This window comes from Mirounga angustirostris, unplaced genomic scaffold, assembly GCF_029215605.1.
Source record: "Mirounga angustirostris isolate CCGP_5_RB_7025 unplaced genomic scaffold, mMirAng1.0.hap1 SCAF_6, whole genome shotgun sequence".
NCBI classification, from domain to species: domain Eukaryota; kingdom Metazoa; phylum Chordata; class Mammalia; order Carnivora; family Phocidae; genus Mirounga; species Mirounga angustirostris.
The window spans coordinates 123,559,434-123,578,465 of NW_026991714.1; the positions used below are offsets into that span (position 1 = coordinate 123,559,434).

The 19,032-nt window shown below is 46.2% G+C and overlaps 1 protein-coding gene across 2 annotated transcripts in view; it reads right to left on the bottom strand.

Annotated features, from left to right (window-relative positions):
* BLNK (B cell linker) overlaps positions 1-19,032 on the bottom strand; it is a 75,773-nt gene that overhangs the window by 12,807 nt on the left and 43,934 nt on the right. For both annotated transcript variants that reach the window (XM_045878523.3, XM_045878522.3), the window contains 6 exons: positions 17,978-18,144; positions 13,104-13,185; positions 11,859-11,930; positions 4,104-4,173; positions 2,139-2,166; positions 1,275-1,317 (listed from right to left, as the gene is read on the bottom strand). In XM_045878523.3, coding sequence (XP_045734479.1) covers positions 1,275-1,317; positions 2,139-2,166; positions 4,104-4,173; positions 11,859-11,930; positions 13,104-13,185; positions 17,978-18,144 — 462 coding nt within the window. The remainder of the gene's footprint in view (positions 1-1,274; positions 1,318-2,138; positions 2,167-4,103; positions 4,174-11,858; positions 11,931-13,103; positions 13,186-17,977; positions 18,145-19,032) is intronic.

Consider the following 19,032-nt stretch of genomic DNA (forward strand, 5'->3'; position numbering starts at 1 on the left):
CAGTCCCGGAGGCTTCCTTCCTTCCTTCCTTCCTTCCTTCCTTCCTTCCTTCCTTCCTTCCTTCCTTCCTTCCTTCCTTCCTTCCTTCCTTCCTTCCTTCCTCCCTAGGTGAGAAGAGGCTGCTTACCTGCACTGGGTTTGGATGATGGTTGCCTTTGTTCTTGAAACAAGTCACAAAACTGATGGCATGCCAAGCTCTTGCCCTAGAGCCCTTTGGCAACAAGGACACCCAAGCTGCATGCCATGAGCTCCTTCTCTGCTGGTTTTCAAAGGCCCCTGAAGCCAATGGAATCTGCACAGGGTTGAGCTTACTTCCTGCAGAAGCTCACCCTAAGATTCCACTATTACTTGAGCTCCCTGCTCAGCAGGCATGGAAGACTGTAAGGAATGGAAGGACAGCAAGGTAAAAGCCTCAAAGGACAGGCAGACGAAAGAAAGCAAGACAGCAGAAAGGGAGGGATACCTCAGAAATAGCCTGGAGAAAAAAAGATGTGGGAAACAGATATAAATAACCCCAGTGGAGCAGTTAAAGCAGACAGGCAAGTTGTAGGACACATTCAGAAAATGTCCACTGTCCATCATCAGAGAAACCAGGACATTTTATGGAGATGTGCCCACGTGAACTCAGGAAATGGGGAGAACACTCATTAGTGTTAGAGTTAGATGGGTTCAGGATTCTAACTTCTTTATAGTGTTTTAAGTGTTGAGATTATGGGTAATTCTTACTTCTTTCTGTTTTCTTCCCCCCCACCAGTATTTTTCAAATACGAGTATTTTTTTAAATGGGAAAATTCTAATTAAAAGTATATGTAAGATTTTTAGGCTATGGTAAGACAAAAGAAAACATTTGGAGATGTATTAAAACAGATATTCGAAGTCAGAAAACATTATTTTGAAAACTTAGCAAAAGAACTTGTTCGAATAAACAGATTTTTAAAAATTTCATTACCTTAACTAAGCTATTAGTTCTAAGATATGTGAATAGCTCTGAATAAGGCTTCATATCTTTGTAAGGCCATGGCACTGTTTCTGGCAAGTCATATGCCTACAGACAGGCAGGTTTGGGGCGTGTAGACTATAGGTTTGCCCCAAAGACACTGACACGAAAGCTCAGGTCCTTACTACTCTTTGCAAAGTGAAGGCCATTTTGTTTAGAAAACTGAGTTTCATATATACAATTGCCTTTTAAATAGTGAAAGCAATTTAGAAACACACTTATGTACAAATCCTTAATTCAGAGGACACCCTCGTCCTTCAGAATAATATAGATTTACCTTCACAAACACTTGTGGCATTCTGTGGAGAGGCAACTGAAGTCTATTAAAAAAAAAAAAGGCAAGGATATTCAATACAATGGAGTGTAGAAATAAATGTCAAAGCAATATTACTAACATATTTGGGGAGGACATTTCTTTGATGCATAGCTCTTCTTTCAATCACAAAAACAACAATAAAAAACACACCATTCCCAGCCTAACCTTTGCCTTCCACGACAATGGATTAGGAGTAGGTCAGGGAAGGATCAGTGTCATCCTGGTGTAGGGACTTCTCTGCTCAGTCAACAGGGCTGATGGATACTGTGACCCCCAGTAGCTGCTGACCAGTAGGTCTTGCACAGTGGGGAAGAGGCATCTGGCTTTGGGCTTAGGGCCCCACCTCAGTGTTTGCTAAGTGACCGTAAATGTCAGGCTAGGGAGTAGGTACTAGGTCAAGGTGGGCTTCCTCAAATAGTGGGCTGGCCCAGGTTTCCCGCATTCTGGCCAGAATCTGAGTTTAGTTAAGCCTATATGCGCCTGATACACCATTAGCCTCCCAGGCCAGCAGATGGAAAACAGGCTCAGGGGCTCCCCGTGGGGAAGGCAGATGTCAGGGGAGGCAGGGAGCCTGGCTTCCACCTTGGATCTGCCGCTTGCACTCAGTGAAGCCACGCTGAGTCAAGTGAGGATGAGCTCCTCCCCTGCAGCATCTTCCCTGGCTAACCAAGAATGCAGAATTTCTCTTGGACTGTCTGGGCAGCAACTTCAGTTGCTAAAATTGCTGCGTTCACCTTAGCTGGAAGCATTGTCAACTTTAAATAAGGGAATAAGCATAAGCATTGCAGGAAATATGAAACACATTTAAATGCAAAATTAACTTACTGTCTTCAGGGGTGTAGCTGGTTTTTTCCTGGGGGATAAAAAGATGGGGCTTTGTTAAAGCATAATAAAGATAAAGTGGAGCTGACTACTTATCATTTTACTCTCGAATTTAAACTAGAATAATAAACGTGATATGAGTGTGTTGGACGACTGTCCTTGAAGGGCAGAGGGGGATGGAAACAGGATTTAGCCTTGATCCTCCTAGCTTCAGATAGAGTCCACTGACAGATGGCAAAGAGTTAACTGGGGATAAACAGAAGCACCAGTTGCCAGGGAGTGGGGAAACTGAATTCTTCTTCCAGTTCTGCGGCTGATGACTCTGTGACCTCAGGCCTCTTTCTCTCGCCTGCGAGGCCTGGTGGAGCTTTAAGTTTCCTTGTCTGTAAAATGAGTACTACCATCAGTATTTTCAAAGCGTGTATGCAGAGCCCTCCCAGCCTCCAAGGGCACCCTCGGGCTACTGCCTGGGGCCGCGGGTGGAGATAGGAGGATGGCCCAGCAGGGGAGGCAGCCCCCAGCACCTCCTTGGCCAACTGCTGCCCTGCTCAAGTGACTTACTCTCTACTAGGATTTCATCCTGAACAGGGAAATCCAAGACCAACACACGTGTGAAAACCACCATGATCTGTGGTCCTGAAGGGGTTTTCTGAGCTAACGCTCTGATTTGCCTTGGTTCCGGTAGAGACTGTAATCTAATATTTTAAGGGTATGTGCTTCTCTTCTGTATTTATTTTAAAGACTCTCTCTCACCTTCTCTCTCCCTCTCTCTTGCTTTGTTTTTGGCTGAGAGCTGGAAGACTGGGGGAAGAACACTAAATTCCTAAGTGCACTGGGTTAGGCTTTTCATCTGTTATTTAAACCTCACAGTGACCTCTAAAAATGGATATTATTGTTACATTTTAGAGATTAGGAAACTGAGGCTCAGAGAGATTAAGTGACTTGTGCAAAGTGATAAAGCTGAGCCAAGGGAGAACTTTTGGTTAATAGACCCTTGAACTTAAGAATGTCTTTGCTTTGGGGCGTCTGGGTGGTTCAGTCGGTTAAGTGTCCGACTTTTGGTTTTGGCACAGGTCTTGATCTCAGGGTCGTGAGATCAAGCCCTGCTTCAGGCTCCAAGCTCAGTGGGGAGTCTGCTTAAGTTTTTCTCTCTGCCCCTCTCCTTGACGCGCTCTCTCACCCTCTCTCTCTCTTTCTCTCTCTAAAATAAATCAATAAATCTTTAAAAAAATGTCTGCTTTACACAGAAGCAGGATTAAGATTATAATCATGCAGGCCAGCTTTGCACATATTTAAGCGTGCTTTTAAAAATATCCTATTGAATCAGTATAAAATTATGGGGTCACTGTGATACTAACTCATCTCCTAACAGTTTACAAAGCTCTTTTAAATTCAATAAGGAAGAATGACTCTCTTATTTCACCTTTGAAAGGAACCTCGGCAGTGTGGCTTGGATCAAACCATCCAGTGCATGCGGTTGGGTGTACGTGTGTTTGTTTACGGATCATTACCTACTTGAAAGAGAAGTGGAGGAGGAGAAAGCAAAGATGAAACCTGCTCGTGGGTCTCAAAATTATTCAGGTGCTGGAGCTTCTGTCTGAATGAACACAAATCATTGAACTCAAGATTTAACTAAAAATTTAGGGGAGGAAAGGCTGCTAGTCTTATTTTCAGCAGGGGACCCCCTCGTCCAACTTGAAGCATGCCATGGGGGTGGAGGAGGAGAACAGAGCAGCGGGGCTTCATTTCCACACTCTTTAGGAACACACCTGTTGTGATGTGAGGTGCACCTGTATCTGAGCTTGGGCTGCGGCGCTCTTCTGGATGGAAATAGCAGAAAAGCACCCGCTTCCCCCCAGGTTCTCAGCCAGGACCCCTTTGTGGATTGCAGGCAGGCCCTGCCCACAGCAGTGGTGGAGACCATGCACTCACATCTCACAGAGCTGGTCCTGCACAGCAGGTACTCACCCGGCCCTGGGCAGCGGGGATGGTGCAGCAGGAGAAGGTGACTTAGCGTCCCAGGCCCCGCTCTTACGACCTGCACAAACACACACACAGGTCAGTCCCCAACTCCTGAACCTGGGGCCGATGGTCACAGTGAGGCTGGCCTTCCCGAGAAGCTCAGAAATACAGGCACATTTTTGGCTTCTTTCAGTTAAGCATGTATAGGTGGTTACATTGATGCTATTGGGGAAAATCTGTAGGCAAAGGTGATGGCATATTTATATAATGTCAATTTATAAGCTCAGAACCAGGATGTGAATTAGGGACTCCATCCTAACATTTCTAAATGACTTCCTCTTTTTCCCAATGGGACAAGTGTAGAGCCCCTTGATTTTATGGGTTCAGTGAAGGGCCCCCAGGCCCACAGCCAAGAGCACCCACTTGCATCTATATCCGCTGCAGATGGGCACACCAGCGGTGCCTAGAGACGGAAAGACACGGACCCACCACTCCTGCTATGTGCCTCTAGCCATTGCTTTTGCATGATCGCACTGACTTATGCTCTACACACCTAACCTCCCAACCAGAGGCTCTTCATTCACCTCTGAATTCTCAGGACCTCTGCCCATTGCCAGGTAGGCACATTGAGACAAATGACAAGCTACTGCCCAAATCTCATCTTCCAAAGTTACAGAAGGGACCCAGAGGGCCTTGTGCACTGTACCTCATTTCCCCCCAAGACAGAAAGCAGACAATCACGAGGGAGGAACTGAGAGACAGGCAGAGCTTCACCGCTGGGACAGAGCAGGCCTGGAGGGGAGCGCCAGACCCTGGGCCAGCTCCCCAAGCGTCTCCTGCCTGACTCCTCTCAGGCTGATGCTCGCCTGCCTGGACATTACAGCTCCGTAAGACAAAGCTCTTTATTGCCTTAGAACGAACCGAAGATCTATTTTATTAGGAACCTACTACATTTCTAAGTCCACAATTCCTATTGGACCTACAGGGGTACTCTGTAAATAGAGGTTGGACCTGCCCTCGGTATGTCTTATTTTAGTTTGCAAGATAAAGCACAAATAGGTGAGCACAGAGACATAATCACATACGAGGAATTACTGAGAAGCTGGTATGGGAAGAGCACTGTGTTGGGGGTTGTGGAAGAGCTGGAGAAGCAAGGATACGCCTCTGCGTCCTCGGGATTTATAACCTGAGGGCACGCACACACTGTGCCCCCTCAGCTGACAGGACCACTTATCCCAAACACAAGAAAGGGGCCTCAAGAACTACTGAAAATAGAGCTCATGGGGCGCCTGGGTGGCTCAGTCATTAAGCGTTTGCCTTCAGCTCGGGTCATGATCCCAGGGTCCTGGGATCAAGCCCCGCATCAGGCTCCCTGCTCAGCGGGAAGCCTGCTTGTCCCTCTCCCGCTCCCCCTGCTTGTGTTCCTGCTTTCCCTCTCTCTCTCTGTCAAATAAATAAATAAAATCTTAAAAAAAAAAAAAAAAGAAAGAAAGAAAATAGAGCTCATAAAGCTCATTCTCATGTACTTTACTAGAGAGAGGCCTTCAGGCCTTCACTCAGAGCCCATCCACCCGTCTTCTACATTCAGTTCTTACACGGGGCCAATTTCCATGAACGCTCACAAATGAGAAGAACAGCCAAGAGTGCGTGGTGTCGCCTCCCCAGCGCTCTGTGAGGAAACGGCCCCTCCATGCGACTCCCACTTAGATGTTATCTGACCTTGATGTGACTTTGGAAAATATTTTGGAAACATTTTGAAAAAGAGACCACATTTGGAATTTTTAATATTTCACATGACGATAAACTGAAATGTCATCTGGAGTATGCGTCCAACTGTGTTTCATCAGCTAGTGGACCAAATTGATGCTGTTCTTCGAATTCTTTTTTTTTTTTTTTGAAGATTTTATTTATTTGACAGAGAGAGATAGCGAGAGCAGGAACACAAGCAGGGGGAGTGGGAGAGCGAGAAGCAGGCTTACTGCCGAGCAGGGAGCCCGATGCGGGACTCGATCCCGGGACTCCAGGATCATGACCTGAGCCGAAGGCAGACGCTTAACGACTGAGCCACCCAGGCGCCCATGTTCTTCGAATTCTTAATACCTGATTGACCCTATTAAAATACCTCTGGCTATTCATAGATTTTGATGGAGATCTCAGGGAAGGGGGAAAAAAAACCCACCCTTGTCTGAAAAATAAGGAAGTAGAAAGAAGGCCTAAGTCAGAATTTCCTCCCAGGGGTTTTCCCTCTTTTTCAGTTCCACGGGCTCATCTGGCCTGGGTACATTGCTGTTGTCATATTTACTGCCTGGCTTCTCTACGAAGCTTCCCTTCCCTTCATATCTTTAGTCTGCCAACATGTTCCTTCCCCCTTCCTTGCTCATAAATCACTTCTGCGATCAGAGGGAGGGGCACGCCGCTCCCTCTGTGGTGGCAATCCAAGCACCAGTGGAAAACCCATGGTCTCTGGTCAGAAGGATGGGGTTCTAGTTACTTCTTTGCCACCAAACTGGCTGGTGGCCTCTTAGAAGCCACTGTGCTCCAGTGTTTCCCTCTGTGAAATGGGGACACAACCACCTACCTTACCTAACTCAGAGTTATTGCTGCAAGACAGTAGGAGAACTTGGAAAATGTAAAGAATTAGCCAAATATAAACTAATACTGCTGGAAAGGGACTGAAAGTATTTGAGGTTAAAAACATTACGCTAAAGAAAAGAGCCAGATGGAGAAGGCTTTATACTGTATGCTTCCATCTATATGAGATGTCCAGAAAAGGCAAATTTATAGCAACCGGAAGCAGATCAGCAGTTGCCTAGGGCTGGGGGTGGGAAGAACATTCACCAAAAACAGGCATAAAGGATCTTTTGGATTTGGGGTGGGCATGGAAATTTTCTAAAACTGGATTGTAGTGATGGTGCAAAAAACCTCTGTAAATGTAATGATTTATAAAAAATACTGCATTATACATGTAAAACGAGTGAGCTTTATGATATGTAAATTATAACTCATAAAGGATCTCGGTAAATGTGATTATCGCTATTTTTGTTTTCGCATCTTGTTATCAACCATCGCAGTGTCTCCAGATGCTGGGCTCTATGCCGGGTACTTTAAATGTGCCATCAGCAAGCCTCACATCACATCACGTGGAGCAAACGGAGGCTCAGAGAGGTTAAGTGGCAGGGCTGGGTTTGAACAGCAAGGCTAGCTGAGTTTAAAGCCAGGTGGACAATTTCCTCTCCAGCCAATGCCTCCTAATGTTACTCTGGTCAGATTCACTTGCTGTTTCTCCCTTATATGGGGAAAGATTAGTGAAAGAGAGGCGGGCTTTTGTGGATGCCCATGGGAAGATGGAGAATGACTCTCTTATCTCATAGGCCGGTGACCCTCTCTGCTGCTCTGGGCCTGAAGTCAGACCCAGGGGCACGGCTGAGGTAGGACAACTTGGTCCCCTCTTGGTGACCAGGATCCTTGCTTTCTGGCAAAGCCAGATTCTTGGCTGGAATACTCCAAAGGAGAAATTGGGAATGTGATAGAGACGTGTCCAAAAGAATAATAAAAGAAAAGTCGGCTTTATTTTAATTGTATTGAGCAAAAAATGATGTTAATGTTTGCACAACTGGTGCTTACCGAAGTTTCTCAACTAGGAAAACGACCTACTCTTCATTTTTCCTTCTATTGCGTGTATTTTATGCATCATCCTCTCTTCAGTTTCACATACAATGTTGGTTAAGTTTCCTTATCCTTAACAATCTCAATGTTGGCATAGTAAGCCCTTGGGATTTCACTGTCTTCTAGAAACTCTATTATTATTGGGGCTTGCGCACCAGCTGGGGCATCCCTTACTCTCAGGCACTGTGTGAGCTCTTACCAAATAAAGAGATTTAATTTAACAGCTTCAGAACAATTTGGCTTATAGGTAAAATTCAACTTGCAGGCTGGCAGGGAATTATAAATTCCCAAACTCCTCCCCCATTTTAGGAAATAAGGAGAGAGAACACTTTCTAAAGGCTACCTACTTAGAGGAAATTGAGAAATGCATGCCCTGTCTACCTCTTCTGACAAAAGCTACAAATAAATCAGCCAGGGGCTGCATGAGCTTACTTCCAAATCACATTTAGAGATAAATCACCAAAACACTTCAGTCTTTCAGTTTGTTTAGACCAGTGGTTTTTAACTGGGAGTATTTTGTACCACCCACCCCCCCGGGGGTCATTTGGCGATGTCTGGAGACATCTCTGCTTATCGTTACTGGAGAGGGGTTGGTATTGGCACCTAGTGGGCAGAAGCACCCAAGGATGCTACTAAACATCGCACAGTGCACAGGACAGAGGGGACAACAAAGACTTATCGAGCCCCAAATGCCAGTTGTGCGGAGGTCGAGACACCCTGACTTAGGGTAAAACTCTATGCAGAAAGGAAGACACAACTGTCCCCTGAGATGTGTCCAGGGCCCTCTGCCAGACTGGCTATGAATCAAGGCGTGCAAAACAAAGGATTCGGAATAACGGCACAAAGAGCTATCACTTTAGGAGTGGGATTCCTATATGTTTACTCAACTTAACCCCCTCCCTTCCAAGGACCAGGTGCCACTTTTTCTCCATGTTTTCAGAGGAGGAGACTAAGACACGTAGATATCGCTCAGCCTGTTTGGAGCCTGGCACCTAGCACACGTCAGAGCCAAGCCCTCTGGCTTTGAAGTCTGTGCGGTCCTGCAACTGCCCTTCTCCATGTGGAGCACGGAGCACAGGCAGAGGCCGCCCCTGCACCTAATCCACTGTGTAATACTCGGCAAGCACCCTATGAGCCGTCAAAGAGCCAAAAGCAACATCCATTAACCAGAGGCTGGTGCCCGGGTGCACTGCTCGGACAGGAACATCGACCGGAAGCCTTAGCACTTCCATGATGCCTATCCAGGCACCGTCTAAGTCTTTAAAGGCTAGTAGATGGTTATACAAAGACACAGGCAAGGAGTCTGATTATTCCTTTTATCAAAACCATCTCTGAAAACTGCACACTCAGAAACTCATTCTAACTGTTCAGGTTTGTCCCTTCCAAATTATCTCACTTCCTCCCTCCTCCTATACTTCCTCCCATCTGTATCCAACAATCACATAACCAGGAAATTATTTTCTTGTTCAGGTTTGGTTCCTTCTGATGCCTCTAGTATTAAAATATAAAATATAGCTACGCTAGTTTGTTTTTCAGAGTTCATGATGAACTCTGAAAAACAAACTGAGGGTTCTAGAGGGGAGGGGGGTGGGAGGATGGGTTAGCCTGGTGATGGGTAGTAAAGAGGGCACGTTCTGCATGGAGCACTGGGTGTTATGCACAAACAATGAATCATGCAACACTACATCTAAAACTAATGATGTAATGTATGGGGATTAACATAACAATAAAAAATAATAATAATAAAAAAATATAGCTATGCTAGAGTAATAGACAATCAATGGATAATAAATCCAATGGGCTAATGCCTTCATGGTGGTGCCACGTGATTCCTTAAATACAGCCAGTACTGGGGGACTCATTCACTCTCAACCAACTGACTAAATCACCATTTCAGCACCTACTCTGATCCAGGTCCTGTCTAGGCCCTGGAAACACAGCTATTAGCAAGACATGGAGCTGAGGGTCTTACAGGAACGACAGGCAGAGATCTCAGGGGAGATTAAAGGGGCAGTGTGGGTACTACAGGGATGCACACCAAAGGGATCCACCCCTATGTGTGGTCAGGAAAGGCCTCCTGAACACGTGAGATTTAAGGCAACATCTTCAAGGAGCTTGTAATGTACTTAAGGAGATTAGACTGAGACCCAGCATAATCAGAGAATAGGTATGGGCTGAGCGTAGGTGGGACGAGACTTAGAGCAAAGGAGAGCTCTCTGTGGGCTACAGAAAACACAGGAGGTTTCCTAGAGGGGAGACCTCAAGCGGGGCCCTGAGGATGGGTAGGGTTTGGTGTCATAAAAGTGAGAACATAAACAAAGACCACAAGGCACAACCCGTGATGAACAGCTGATTGGAATAGCGGGGGTGTTTTACGAAGAAGAGGTCCTTGCAAAGTAAGAAGAACACTTGAAAAGGCAAACACCAGAGATTATTAAGCTATCATTCTAAAGGAGGGCTTAGGCCTTCATGTACGTTTCAGGGAAAGGTTTTCTGTTCTGGTCATAACAACCCTTCTCCCTTGTTATCAGGAGTCAGGCGTCACCACTCCGGCTGGGACCAAAGCAACCTTGCCATGACCTTTTAGGTTGTTATGTTGACATGTGTTCCCAGAAGTTAAGATGAGCTGGAAAAGGTGGCTCTGACCTCTTCCCCCCCCACATAAAGAGCCTGTGGGTTTAGGGGGAGAGAATAAATAAGACAAGAACTTGTGAGGAAGGTGAACAATTTTTCAGGAAATGAGTCTGTGGTCTATAAAGAAAATAATTCTTTCATTTTCTCTCGAGGAGCATGTCCCTCGAAGCAGAGCTCAGTCTCCCAATATCTGTGTTCAGCCTTCAGTGCTGGGAGGAAAGGGAGTGTGTGTGTGTGTGTGTGTGTGTGTGATATGGGCTGAGTGGGGGAAGAAGGAGGGAAGGCTGGAGAGGAGGCCCCTGCCCCTCTCTGCTGGAACAGGGTGGGGTGTGGGCACCACCCAGCATCGCAGGCCTTGGCCTTGGGGCTGCCAATCTGTACAGCAGACAACTAGGAACCATGGGGTGCATGGTTTGGGTACGGGTGACATGGTAAAACTAACTTTGAAGTGGAATAAAACTGGCAACATTTGGAGGCTTTCAGAAGCTCATCTTCGTGACGGAGGAGAAAGCCCAAAGGCAAGGGTATGGCTAGCGGACTCTCGAAGACAGGAGATAGGAGGTGTGAAGTGACAATGTAATAGACCAGGGTGGTCACAACTAAAATGGAAGTGCGGATTCTGGGAAAAGACATAGCAGAGGCTTTGGAAAGAACCCAGGCCCTCAGACATGTGACCTGCAGGCTAACAGGCACAGAGGACTAGGTCCACCCTACATGGAGGGAGGCCATGAATGCATTGAGTGTGAGGCCATGGGAATGTCAAGTGGTTCAGAAGAAAAATCAGGTCAAAAGCTGGACACCAGGAAGTTATTGGCTTAGACAAGAGAAGTGAAACCAGAAAAATGGATGAACCCCAAAGATGTGAAAGATAATATTCTTTCCTGAGCATTTGCTGTGCTAGGCACGCACGAAAGCTTTCCCATGCACAATTCCAGAATTCTCCTGTCACAGGGCAGGGACTCTTATCTCCATGTACAGAGGAGAAAATCTGGAGAGTGGAGAGGCAAAGGACAGCCCAGAGTGGTACAGCTGGCAACGGGGAGCACTGGGATTCCAACCCAGGTCTGTCTGGTCCAAAACTCAAGCTCTTAACCACCACACTATTCTGAAAGGAATGGAGGGCTGAGGGCCAAATGGTGCAGACATCCTCAGTCAGCGCAGGGGCAAAGGAGGAGAAGCCAGCAAAGTGCCAAGTGAGGTAGGAGAAAAACCAGGACTTGGCTAACAGAGGCCCAGGGGTCTGGGGGGTGGGCGGCGCAGGGTCCCTCAACATAGTGGCCACCAGAAAATGGAGGACAAGACCTTTTGTCATAACTTATTAAGAAATTTGGAAAGACAAGTGATTCTTAATATTTGGTCTGAGTTGTTTATCTTATTTGGAAAAGACTGAAAAACCAAGCCCCCAAACATAATCATTTCACACACACAAAACCCAAACACCAAATCATGCATGTACTTTACCTGAAGCTGTCCCTGGAGGAGGGGCTGGCTTTGAGGAGTTATTTGGCTTGATGGATCTATTCACCATGGGAGCTTAAACACACAAACATACATACATATAACAATCATAGATACAGTTCATTGTGGGAGATTCACACTTACAGAAAAATGCATCGTGGGAACAATGGGGTCAGAGCAGGGAATTTGTAAAGAATGGGAAAGACACTTGTTAAATACATAAGCCATGAAAGAAGTCTTCTCAGAAGAAACGTCTTTGATTAAAGGGATAATCAGATTATTTTATGATAGGGATTTTTTTAAAGTGAACGCAGGCTTGGAATTTCACCGGCCAAACTGGCGGTCCAGGAGATGAAAGAGTTTTTGTTTTCCTCATCAGGAGAAGTATATCGAACCAATAGTGGAGGGACCAAATTCCCATCTGTCCTGCCACATGCAACACACAGCATTTCTCTTGGATTTTCTGGGGTTTCGGAGTGGGAGCAATTTAATGCCTATTTATGGTTTCATGGTGATGGGTGGCTGAGGAATTCAGGTGGGTCTTGAAGCTGCTGGTGCTATCTGGGGAGGCCAGGAGAGGGCTGCTACAGAACGGCAGAGGAGAAACGGAGTATGACTACTTCAGAGTCGAGTTTGTGAGATGACGGACGTTACTTGAAGAGGTATCCTTTCCACAGGATCCTAGTGTCCACAGCAACCTGATCCAGAGTGAACATGCCCTGCTCCACTCCCGGCTTGAGGGTACGTGGCTTTTAGAGATCATTCACCATCACATTTGTTATTCCTCGAAGGGCTTTACCAACAGGTGTCTCCCTTCGCCTGAGAGAGCACTACATTTAAAGAGTCAGGACACAGAGAGGCTTTCACTCCCTCATGTCTTCCGTCCTCTGTGGACAGTGTTCCGATGCAATAGTTTTGAGGCCAACACGGTGGCCTATGGCTTTGTGAGGATTAAGTTTTATGAGAAATCCATCCTAAGTGAGGACAGTTAAATAAGAACCTAGATGCTTTCCGAACTTGAGATGGGAGTATTAAAGCACGGGAGGGGCTGGAGGAAGAAGGGGGTGAAGGGTGTGACTGAGATGGGTCTGCATGGATGCTCTGCCCCCCCCACCCCTCGGCAGGGAGGCAGATGGGAGAAGGGGGGCCCGGACTTTGTGTGCCCCCTGCTGCTTGCTACCCAATAGTCTCCTGTGCCCCTCCCTCAACTGCTACAATTTTCAGGTGCTCAAAACTACAAACTCTTGCCTTTTTCAGCTGGAAATGAACTGTCTTCTGTGGGGTGAATGTAGTTCTCATCTTCATCATCCACAGGGACCACGTAATCAACCTGAAAGAGAAATACAGACGTGAATGAAGAGGAAGCTGTCCACTCCGGGCTTACTGTCTGGGAAGAAGTGGTTGTTGTTGTTGTTGTTATTTAAAGATTTTATTTATTTATTAGACAGAGACACAGTGAGAGAGGGAACATAAACAGGGGGAGTGGGAGAGGGAGAAGCAGGCTTCCCGCCGAGCAGGGAGCCGATGCGGGGCTCGATCCCAGGACCCTGGGACCATGACCTGAGCTGAAGGCAGACGCTTAACGACTGAGCCACCCAGGAGCCCCATAAGGAGTGGTTTTTAAAATACCTTTATTGAGATCGAATTCAGACACGATTAAATTCCCCTATGTGAAGTGTATAACTTGGGGGGTTTGGTATACTCCCAGAGTGTGCAAGCATCACCGCAATCTAAGTGTAGAACATTTTCATCGCCCCCAAAAAGGAGCCCAGTACCTGTGAGTGAGTCACTTCTCATCTATCCCTTCCCCGACCTAGTCAACCACTAATCTACTCTCCGTCTCTAAGATTTGCCTATTCTGGGCATTGCATAGAAATGGAATCACATAATATATGGTGACTTCTTTCACCTAGCATAATATTTTCAAATTCAACCATGGAGCATGTCGGTACTTCATTCACTTGTATGGCCAAATAATATTCCAGGTCTATGAATGTACTGCATTTTGTTGGTCTATTCATCAGTTGGTGGACATTTGGGTTGTTCTCTCTTTGGGGCTATTACGAATAATGGTGCCAGGGACATTCAGGTACATGTATTTGTGTAAATGTACATTTCTCTTGGGAATATACCTCGGTGGAATTGCTGGGTCACACGGTAGCTTCTGTTTAGGTTTGAGGAGCAGCCAAACTGCTGTTCCCAAGTGCCTGCCCCCTCTTCCATTCCCACCAGCAGCGTATGAGGACTCCAATTTCTCCACGTCCTCACTGACACTTGTTATTGTCTGTCTTTTTGAATATCGCTATCCTGAGACGGGAAGTGGTGTCTAATTATGGTTTTGGTTTGCATTTCCTGATGGTTGATGATGTTGAGCATCTTTCTGTGTGCTTCTTGGCTCTTTTTATATCTTCTTTAGATAAAAGTCTGACTCTTTTGCCCATTTTTAATTGGGTTGTCTTTTTTATTACTAGGTTGGAAGAGTTCTTTAAATGCTCTAGATAGAAGCCTCTTTTCAGATATATAGTTAGCAAATTTTTTTCTCCCATTCTGTAGGTTGTCTTCTTACATCCTTGGCTGTGTCACTTGCAGCACAAAAGTTTGACATTGTGAAGCCCATTTTAACTCTTTTTTCTGTTGTTGCTTGGTGCCCTATCTAAGACACCCCTGTCTAACGCAAGGTCAGAGAGATTTATACCTTTGTTCTCTTCTAAGAATGTCATAGTTTTAGTTCTCACATTTAGGTCTAGGATCTATTTTTGGCTAGTTTTTGTCTTTGGTGGGAGAGGGGTCCTCATGTTTTTGTATGTGGATATACAGTTATCCTGGCACCATTTGTCTAAAAACCATTCTCTCCCCACTGAATGGTCTTGGCAACTTTGTCAATAATCAATTGACCATAAACTGGGGGAGGAAGTGATTTCATATTGCTAGGAAACAAAGGAGATAATCAGATCCCAAATGTGGTTTTTGCAACCCATCTTGGTGGGTAGCCCAGATGGATTCTAGAGAAACAAAAACCAAACATTTATTGAGCACTTATTGGCAAGTGCTCATCTGAGTACTCTCCATGTGTTATTTCACTCCATCCTTATAACAGTCCAGTAAGGTAGGTGCTGCTGTCAGCTCTATATCAAGATGAAGAAACTTGAAGAACCCGAGGCACAGAGAAGCGGAGTAGCTTGCTCATGTCCCCATAGTTAAAAAGTAGTAGAGTCTGGGATTCAAGAATCAGTTCAAAGATCCATACTCTTAGCCATGACATTCTATGACCTTCCTGCCTTCCCTTCTCTTTCTATCTTATTTCTACCCTCTCTTCACTTAATTGCTATTTCTCATCTCTTCACCTCCAAACCTGGCCTCTGTGACCTTGGATAAGTTTTTCAACCCCTTTGCCCCTCATCTGTGCCATTTCCTTTTCTGTAAAATGGGGATGATAGTACCCATTTCATAGGGTTCTTGGGAGGGCTTAATAGGATAAATACAAAGTCCTCAGAACACCAGTTGATTGCTAGCACTCATCAAGTGCCCGCCACTCTTGTCCCTGTAGCACAGATGCTCCTTCCTCCTAGGTTTTGCTCCCTCCCCAACTATAGTTAGTCTATACCCCTATACTGTTCCTGGAACCTGCACAGCAGAGCTAAATATTTTTAGTTATTTATGCTTGTGCTTGACTTCTTCTTTTCCTAGCTAATGGTTCAGCCAGATCTTAATGTTGGCCTATTTTTTTCTTTTTTAACCTCTTTCTTTATCTTGACTGTCCATCTGCCCATTCCAGAATGCAGCCTCTTCCATAGTTCTCCTTTTCCTACTGGTTCAGACTTGCCTGAGCCACCTCCACAAGGCTGCTATTAGCAAAACTCTGCCTCTCCCCACGGGAGTCCACTCTCAGCTACTCACAGAAATGGAGAGCCTTATATAACGCACCGTATTCATTTGTATTCTGGGTCTGAATTTGTATCTTCATATAGATTTGCCAAATGCTGAAAGAATTCACAGTGAGCTCCTAACAGCCAGTCTCCGCGTCCTGTCTCCTGCTCAGCTTCTTCCTGCCAGCCCCTTCCCACCCCAAAAGGTCAGCACCGCCTCTCAGACAGACAGACAGACGGACAGACGACTGGCCAACCATCCTTTCTCTGTCAGCGGACTTTCTGACTTAAACTAGCGCTACAGTAGAGGTCATAAACAGAAAAGCTTACAGAGGCAGGCAGGGAACAGCCATGGGGACGAGTGCAGAAGAAGGCTGTGTGCACACCTCATAAGAGTGGTGGGGACTATGACCAGCGCAGACAAGGGTCAGGGACTCAGAGCTGAGCTGGAGGGTTGCCGTGAGGCTCGGCTGCTTTGAGGCTGTGACCGTTTTCAGGAGAAACTACAAAATGGGGTTTTGTAAAGAATCTAGAATATGCTAGAAAGGAACATATGACACATGGAATCCTTCCATGTGAGAAGCACTGTATTTAGTGCTGTATATGTGTTCTCTTACTAAATCCTTAAAACTAACCTGCAGAGATTAAAAACTGAGGCTCAGAGAGGTTATCTGGTTTGCCCAAAGTCACACAGCTAGTAAGGGTCAAAGCAGGACTTTGGGCCTAAATGCTGCCTCTATCTTATTGCAATTTCTCTTTTCCATCTCCTGCTGGGCTACAAATTATATTAAGGTGGAAATGTGGGTCGTTTTACAACATGTTTGTACATGTTAGGTTTTATCACTTTTGGCATTTAGAAATAGTTATTTCTGGGGCACCTGGGTGGTTCAGTGGGTTAAGAGTCTACCTTTAGCTTAGGTCATGATCTCGGGGTCCTGGGATAGAGCCTCACGTCAGGCTCCCTGCTCAGCGGAGAGTCTGCTTCTCCCTCTCCCTCTGCCCCTCCCTCCTCTGCTCGTGCTCTGTCTCTCACACAGATAAATAAAATCTTAAAAAAAAACAAAAAAAACCCCCACAAGTTATTTCTTCAAAAGCTGCTGTAAGATTATGTCCAGGGATGGTTAAGAGTTGCCTTTATTGTTATTTTGCTTCTGAGACCGTTATACTTGTAGGGTTGTTCTAATGGCTAAGTTTGAGGGCTTGCCTTTGTCCTTATTTAAAATACAAGTACCTCTAAAAAAAAAAAAAAAAAAAAAGCTGTCAAAAGAAGGGCGCCTGGGTGGCTCAGTTGGTTAAGCAACTGCCTTTGGCTCAGGTCATGATCCTGGAGTCCCTGGATCGAGTCCTGCATCGGGCTCCCTGCTCGACAGGGAGTCTGCTTCTCCTTCTGACCCTCCTGACCCTCCCCCCTCTCATGCTCTCTCTCTCTCAGTCTCTCTCTCAAATAAATAAATAAAATCTTAAAAAAAAATAAAATAAAATAAAATACAAGTACCTCTGGGAGGTATTAGTTATTAGGCCTTATTAGTCATTCCTACAACAGTCTGAATGAGTTTATCAGCACCTTTTCAAACAGGAGCTATTCCATAGGGAACGAGACTCCTAAAATCTGGGTGCTGACAGACGGGATTTGATGAGATAAACCCAGAGTGGAGCCCCGGACAGTCTGTCAAGGTGGGTCCCTGGATAGCAGGGGCTGAGGGAAAAGGGAGTGAGAAGCAAGAGGTGCCAAAAAGGGAAGGGAGGTGCCTTCTCCACAGGCTGTGCAGAGGCCTCCCTACCACTAGGGGTCTCCCTTTGTGTCCCACCGCACACCTCTGCGTCTCACAGGAGAAATGTGGAGAAGTGGAGAGAAAAGGGGGAGGAAAGAAAGCAAGGCAGATGGAGCAGATAAGCAAAGGAGTATAAGGATTGGGAAATCTCTTCGGAGGAAGGAAACCAAGGAGAGAGATCTGGAGGCTAAAAAGAGGGTCCACAGATCCAGTGCTGGTATTACCCATGCGCTCTGGAAATGAAAAGGCTTAAAAGAAGGCCACATATACCCTTTTTGAGAGGAAAACCTCCTTTTGGTTTGCCAGTGGGGAGTTAGAGGGGTGGGTGGTTAGTGCTGCCTGGGAGAGAGGGGCACGGAGGAGGCCAGACCATCCCGGCCCCTGCCCCCTTCTCCCCTCCCCCTTTCCCCACCCTCCTTCCCCTTCCCCCCTGCATCCTGCTTTCCACTTGGACTGGGAAGCCTTTGGGACAGATTTACGTTACCTCATCCTCCAGTTCTTTGGGTTTGGGTGGGACTTGAGGTTTCTGAAGAGAAGTCAGGGTCGGCAGAGTGGAGGTCAGCCTGGCTTTTGCTTTTGCCGAAGGCCAGTCGGGCTTACTAGGAAGTGTCTTGCTGAAGGGCGGAGACTGCCTCTGGCTTGACCGATTGTCTTGAAAGGAACAACAAAGTGTAAGATGAAAGGGGCTCTGGATCATTCCCTGAACCGAAGTATCACAAATGATTAATCCGGGCATTCCTTAAAAGTGTAAAATGACATTTGGGCAAAAAATCAACTGCCCATTGACTTACATTATAAAAACCAAAAGAATGTCATCAAAAACATCCTCCCAGGGGAGTGATGGAGATCCAGGGACTCTGGAGAGCAAGGCAGATGGAGCAGATAAGCAAAGGAGTATAAGGATAGGGGAATCAGCCCAGCGCTCTGCCAAACAGAGTGGATGGATGCCCTTGGCAGCAGAGAGGCCTAAAAGGGGTGTCCTCCTCGAAGGTTCACTGCGCTATGAACACTTAAGGGCAGTGATTCTCAATCCTGCTTTCACATAAGAACCCCCCCACGGGGAACTTTTTTTAAACTAAAAAAAAATTTTTTTTTTAAGATTTTATTTATTTATTTGACAGAGAGTGAGAGAGGGAACACAAGCAGGGGGAGTGGGAGAGGGAGAAGCAGGCTTCCCACTGAGCAGGGAGCCCGATGCGGGGCTCGATCCCAGGACCCTGGGATCATGACCTGAGCCGAAGGCAGACGCTTAACCAACTGAGCCACCCAGGCGCCCCAACACATTCCTCATTTTTAAAGTGAGGATCATAAGATCCACCTTAAAAGGGTTTTGTAGGGCTTAGGAAGAAAACAGTGGGAGCAGTGTGTCTGGAAGAGTGGATGCCTAATAAACAGGACTAATATACGGACATGACATGGTGCAGGGGCTAGACAACAGGGAGTCTGCACAGTGGAATCTGAGCACGGATTCAGACTGACACATTGTAGGAAAATCTTAGCATAGGAGTAACCTGGCGTGTCCCATCCTGGGAACAGCCC